Raw genomic sequence first — 6,483 nt, 5'->3', positions numbered from 1 at the left:
GGGAAAAAGGGCAAAAAAAAAAAAAAAGGTTTTTGCCGGACGAGACAACCCACCAGTTGTTGCGGCTCTCGCAAGTGACACTCACAAGCACAAGCACAAACACAAACACACACAAGACACAACGCATTTATACATATAAGGTTCTGGAGAGAGAAACACTCCCCATTTTCTAGTGAGAGAAACAGCAAAAGATGTCTCCAAATTTTCAGATTTCTTCTTCTTCTTCTTCTTCTTCTTCTGCTGCTACTACTGGTACTGCTATAGTCCTGCTACTACTACTTTAACTGGTAAGTTTGTGATATTTTTATGCTTTTTCCCAATGCCTTGTTTTGTTACTATCTTTAGCCTTTGACGAAAAAGATAACTCAAAATCTTAGCTTGTTTTCGTAGATCTTTCCCACTTTCTTGGGTTTTGCTCGGAATGGTGATCTGGGTGTGTTTTAATTTCTTGAATTAAGTTCAAAAATTGCTTCTTTGTATTTGGTAGCTGAAGCGTTTGAACGGTGTCGTTTTGGTCAAATTTTTCTCTAAATGGAAGTTTCTGATTGTTTTGCAGTAGCTTTTGTTGAACTGGGTATATTTGTTCTTTTGAATTTTTTTTTTTCTCGCTTGTTTCTGGAGAATGTTGGATAAGGAACTGTGGTTAAGAGTAATAAGTGTTGGATTTAGCATTGGTAGGGGAGTTATATTGGACTTGTTTGTGCTTGAGAGAGCTCTTAAACTCGAACTTTCTACTTGTTCATAGTAGATCTTCTTCATTTATTATCATCATCATCATCATCATCATGTGTGCAGATGTTGCTTTTTAGATGAAATTTGAAACCTTCCTTAAATGGAAAATTCGGATCTTTTTGAACGTTTCTCTGTTTTGTTTGTTTGATGATTTAGAGAACATTAGATAGACAAGAAGCAATAAGTTTTAAGTATTGAAATTAGATGTTCCTTTTCTCAACTTAGATGGCTTAGATCTCACTCTTTTTATCTTTGTTTTTTTTTAAAACTTTGGACGGTAGAAGTCTGTAAATGTTATCTCTCGACTCCTATACGATTAGAAGAGAAATATATCCTCATGAAATTTAGCAATTCTACTTTGTACAAGATGATTAATATCAAGAATTTGTATGTGTGGGAAAACATGAAAATACATAAAATAAGTCTTCGTACGATAGTATCTTGCACTCAGCCAAAGTCTTCAGTCCCAACCCTTTTGGTTTGCTTTGGATCTTCTTCTTTCTCTTGACTTTTGTACAAAATGGCGGCGTGAGTCTGATATTTTTTCTTCCTTCTGATTGCTATAGTTATTTCTACTCTTAGGTGAGCTGTGAAAATCGCATCAGCATTCTGTGAGTGGTCTTTGGTTTGTGGTACTGTGTGGAGTCTTATAGAGTAGCAAGATGGGTTCCAGGTTCCCATCTCATCAGCTCAGCAATGGCCTTTACGTATCAGGCCGGCCAGAGCAACCCAAAGAAAGGACACCAACAATGAGCTCAGTAGCCATGCCTTATACTGGAGGCGATATAAAAAAATCCGGAGAGCTAGGGAAAATGTTTGATATTCCTGTTGACGGTTCCAAGTCTAGGAAGTCTGGACCTATAAATAATGCTCCTTCAAGGACTGGATCTTTTGGTGGTGCTGCTTCACATTCAGGACCTATCATGCCTAATGCTGCCTCTAGGGCTAGCTACTCAACGTCAGGTCCTGTCTCTTCTGGAGTCACGTCTGGTTCAGCTTCATTAAAGAAGTCAAATTCTGGACCACTTAATAAACATGGGGAACCATTAAAGAAGTCTTCCGGTCCTCAATCTGGAGGAGTGACACCAAGTGGCCGCCAAAACTCTGGCCCCCTTGCTCCTGCTCTTCCTACTACTGGTCTCATTACTTCTGGACCCATCTCTTCAGCCCCACTTAATTCATCTGGGGCACCAAGGAAGGTGTCTGGTCCTTTGGACTCTATGGGATCAATGAAAATACCAAGCTCTGTTCCTCATAATCAGGCCATCACTGTCCTTAGCCAAGATGAGGACTTTGACTTCAAGAGGAATTTCCCAAAGCCAATATTCTGGTCATTGATTCTCCTTTTTGTGATGGGATTTATAGCTGGTGGTTTTATTCTTGGAGCAGTTCACAATGCCATTCTGCTCATTGTTGTTGTGGTCCTTTTCAGCTGTGTTGCTGCTTTGTTTGGTTGGAATACTTTTTGGGGAAGAAAAGCTATTATAAGTTATATTGCTCGTTATCCAGATGCTGAGCTTAGAAACGCCAAGAATGGTCAATTTGTGAAGATCTCTGGGGTATGTGATTTACTTAATAACATCCTTTAGATTTTAAGACGTATTTGTTGGTTTCATAAAAAAAAAAAAAGTGTAGGTCAATCAACAGGTTGTATTGTCTAGCATCATTATTCTTGCCAATCTCTTGAATCTGCTTCTAGTTATTTACACTATTTTCTTAATTTTTTGCATTTGCACCATTGAATGTTGTAAAGAGTTCATTGCAATTGTGAGTAGAGATGTAACTTTAGAGTAAGAATTTCACTTTGCACATAAGAATTCAAGTAGCCAAAAAGTAAATGAAATTTTTTATCAGAGTGCTCTGTTAACTATATTTTATTCCCCAGAAAAAGATATCATGCTGGATAGGCTATCAATAGGATTCATGTACAATACATCTTCTTATAAGTTTTCCTTTGAAGAAGATGATAATGGATTGAAGAATCTGGATTCTTGATAATGCATCTTCTCTAGGATGTGTCAGTTGAAGGGTGGGCTGGTTATGCTTGCACTTCGGCATGTTTGCCCACTATTATGATTTTTTTCCCCCTTCATTTTTTGGGCATGATAAGGAAATCTGTTACCAGATGGTTACTTAGATATAGAAAGAGAGACCAATTTCTGATGTTTGTCTAAGAGTTGAGTGTCTAATAAATATATGTTTCTGTATACAAGGGCATTGAATCTCTCAAGACGTAATTTCTTAATGATTCATGATTTCTGATGCTGATTGTATGCTCATTTGTGGTAACTCTTTATCATCTACCAAAGCGTTTGAAGGATATTGTGTAAAATGTTTGCTTATGTTCTTGAAGGTTGTCACCTGCGGTAATGTTCCTCTGGAATCATCCTTCCAAAAAGTTCCTAGATGTATATACACATCCACAAGTTTGTATGAGTACCGAGGATGGGGTTCAAAAGCTGCCAACCCCACACATCGTCGTTTTACTTGGGGGCTCCGATCATTAGAAGTGAGTAATTTAAAAAGTGACATGGTAATTTTGATTTATAGTTTATCATCTGATAAACGTATTCGCCGTTGTTTCCTGAGTTATTTTGGACAAGCTCTCCTTGTTATTTCTTTTTTGTTTTGATTTTTAGGACAATTAATTGATGAATTGATTTTGTCTGATTTTATGCTTCAAGTCAATATGTGAAATTTGAACCGATACAGGTATCTCACCTTTAAGTGTGGTTTCTGGGTTGGTGAACAAGTCTCACTTTTGAGTGTTAATTACCATCTGTCACCACCTTAGATGCCAATTCCACATTTTTCTATTACACATTCTTCATCTCTCTGCCTGTGTTTATACAAGTTGAATCGATGGGATGCTGATATTTCATTATCGAAGGACTCCCTTTCATGTAGGATAAATTTTCACTTAAGCTTTGTTTTTTTTCACACTTTTGACTGGATTCTTTTCTCATATAATTTTGCAGAGGCGCGCGGTTGACTTCTACATCTCTGATTTCCAGTCTGGGTTAAGAGCATTGGTTAAAACTGGGTATGGAGCAAGGGTGACTCCTTATGTTGACGATTCCCTTGCCATTGATGTCAATCCTGGCAAGGAAGAATTATCTCCGGAGTTCATCAGGTGGTTGGCGGAGAGGAATCTTTCAAGTGATGATCGTATAATGCGACTGAAAGAGGGGTAAATTTTAACCCTTTTGAGTTTGTGTTTTCACTGTAATCATTGGTCTGAGTGTGGGCTGCTTTCTTTTAGTTAAATAACAAGTGATATCATGCCACTGGCAAGTGTCCAAATCTTTTATAACTATTCGTTTTGTAGGTATATCAAAGAAGGAAGTACTGTTAGTGTAATGGGAGTTGTTCAGAGGAATGACAACGTGCTCATGATTGTCCCTCCGCCTGAACCTATCACAACAGGATGCCAATGGGCCAAATGTATTGTTCCAGCTAGCCTTGACGGAATTGTATTAAGATGCGAAGATGCCTCCAAGAACGACGTCATACCAGTTTAGTAGTACGTGCACCGCGAGCTTTTTCCTTCTATTGCTTGTTTAAGATTATTTTTCCCCCATTAAAATTTGATGCCGTGGATAGTGAAGGTGGTAGTAGTGTGAGGAGTAATGGTGATGATCGATCAGGCAGCATTGTTTGTGGTAGTGTTTTTGCATATTACCTTCTTGTATAGATCTTTAAGGTTTCGTTGCCATTTATTTTTTCCTTTAGGGAGTGATGGCTTTTGTGGTGAAGGTTGGTTGAGTAGTAGGGGATCTAATGTGTGAGCAGATTGCGGTTATGTTAAATAGGCAAAAAAAAAAAAAAAATTGTTGTGAGATATCAAAGTACATTGTCTTTACAGACAATCTGTAGTGTTTATTTACTTTTTTAATCATGAAATTTGTATAAGATGAGCTTGTTGATATATATTTATATATACAGTTCATTTTGCATATGCCAATGTGATGCTTTCATCAATGGCAAATTCTTAGACATGTGCCTGTGTCCTAGCAAAGGAAGAGCGTCATAATTTCCTTTTGAAAAAATATTGCTTTTTTTTCAAGTTGTTGAGGCTTTTTTTTCAAGCAACTTGGTTGTAGTTTGTTAACAACCATCATCATGATGTGCAATTTTTGGATATGAAGAAATGTTTGGCTTGACTTATTTCTTAAGCAAACATAATTCAATTATTTAGAGTCTCATTTCAAAGCTAAAGAATGGGTTGAATCATAAGGGCATGGAAGATTCAAAAGCACATTTACTTTTGATCTTGGCCATGATGTTGGCCACCACTCAAGTCTTGGCTGGCTTGTACTTGTTTATATATTTTAAAAGAAGAAGTAGATAAATTATCATGTCCACCGCATTCATTTAATTAGTTTGCTGAATAGATGGATAGAATTCTTCTCAAAATCATTGACATCAAATAATTTTGTGAGTTTTGCTTCTAGATTTCTAGGTAGGATCTTCGAAGATGCCAAATATTTTACCAGGCAGTCCTTATACACACACACACAAAGAGTTCTTTTGTAGTGTGGATATTTTCAAAATTTTTTCATGTAGATATTTTATTAAGTCGTGCAGTTTAATAAAATTAATTTATAGTGTATTAAAAAATTAATTATATTTAACCGTGCGGTTTAACATCGTGCTTGCATAAGGCTTGCATAAGAATATGAGGACGCTTGCACCTGAAAATCTGTGTGTATGTGTGTGTGTGCGCGTACGTGTGTGTAAATCATTAACATTTAATTTTAATTAATAAAATACTATTAATGACTTTTGAAAAACATAAATAGAAATCTTGGTACCCATCCCAACCAATGGGCCCGATCCAACCTTAATTTAACTAAACTAAGATGGGTTGAGTGTGTTAAAATGAGTTTATTGGATCATTTTTTAACCCAATTAATGATTCGGTTGGGTTGGGTTCCTTTAGGGAGCAAGACTATGCCAAAGCATATAAAAATTCTCCAAGAACATGACAGGGCGAGGTTTCAGGTATGAGCTCGGTGGTTCTGTTTAGCCTTCAGTAGGCTTGGTAAAATTCAGGTCCAGTCTGGATTTTGGTGTTGTCCGGGACTGGACCAGATGAGAGAAATACAAGACCGAAGCTGGGTTAAAATCCGATTTTTCCGGGTGCAGTCCGGGCTTGAGCCGGCACCTTCCGGGTCCGGATTTTGATCCGGGCTTTCTAAACCCGCATGTGAAAACTTCAATATTTTTTTTCTTCAATTTTTTCTTTCATTTCTCTAACAATGCAAATTTAAAAAAAAAATCAAATAAACTCATTCAATCTCAAACTTTAAAAAAGAAAATAGTCAAATACAAATATATAACACACTAACAATGCAAATTTTGCACAAATGATAAATTAAAATTATTTCAATCCACTTTCTAATACCTAAATTCATCCAATTTCTAACTTAAACTCATTCAATTTATATGTAAAATAAATAAATTAAATTCAACAACACAATAATCACACAATAAATTTAAATAATATCCAACATAACATAAATTCATAATTATACATTTATATATAATATATTTATATTTTCTTTTTTAAAAAAAATTATTAAAAAACCGGGTCCAGTCCGGGTTCCGGGTTTTTGGTGTTGAACCCGAACTCGGGCCCAGAAATGTCCGGGTTTGAGAATTTCAAACCCGGGTCCGGTTTTTATGTGCATGCGGTCCGGGTTTTGCCCTGACCGGATTGGCCGGGTCCGGTCCGGGCGGGCTTTTTTG

The 6,483-nt window shown here is 36.7% G+C and overlaps 1 protein-coding gene across 3 annotated transcripts; it reads left to right on the top strand.

Annotated features, from left to right (window-relative positions):
- The first annotated feature begins 97 nt into the window (after positions 1–97).
- LOC102618366 (hypothetical protein) lies at positions 98–4,688 on the top strand. Of its 3 annotated transcripts, XM_006465116.4 has the most exons (6): positions 98–287; positions 1,299–2,062; positions 2,165–2,291; positions 3,086–3,241; positions 3,711–3,922; positions 4,061–4,688. In XM_006465116.4, the coding sequence occupies exons 2-6, from the start codon at positions 1,395–1,397 to the stop codon at positions 4,251–4,253; spliced, it is 1,356 nt and encodes a 451-aa protein (XP_006465179.1). In that variant the 5' UTR covers positions 98–287; positions 1,299–1,394; the 3' UTR covers positions 4,254–4,688. The 3 variants fall into 3 exon arrangements, with proteins under 3 accessions (XP_006465179.1, XP_006465178.1, XP_006465177.1); XM_006465115.4 differs by having other exon boundaries at positions 99–287; positions 1,315–2,291; XM_006465114.4 differs by having other exon boundaries at positions 99–287; positions 1,299–2,291.
- The last annotated feature ends 1,795 nt before the right edge of the window (positions 4,689–6,483 follow it).

Source organism: Citrus sinensis, chromosome 7 (genome assembly GCF_022201045.2).
Source record: "Citrus sinensis cultivar Valencia sweet orange chromosome 7, DVS_A1.0, whole genome shotgun sequence".
In the NCBI taxonomy this organism is placed as follows: domain Eukaryota; kingdom Viridiplantae; phylum Streptophyta; class Magnoliopsida; order Sapindales; family Rutaceae; genus Citrus; species Citrus sinensis.
This window is presented reverse-complemented; position numbering and strand designations above follow the sequence as displayed.

Coding starts and splice junctions, on each gene's coding strand:
- LOC102618366 (XM_006465115.4), top strand. CDS start 1,395: ATGGGTTCCAGGTTCCCATCTCATCAGCTCAGCAATGGCCTTTACGTA. Junction 2,292..3,085: donor AATTTGTGAAGATCTCTGGG/GTATGTGATTTA, acceptor ATGTTCTTGAAG/GTTGTCACCTGCGGTAATGT. Junction 3,242..3,710: donor GGGGGCTCCGATCATTAGAA/GTGAGTAATTTA, acceptor ATAATTTTGCAG/AGGCGCGCGGTTGACTTCTA.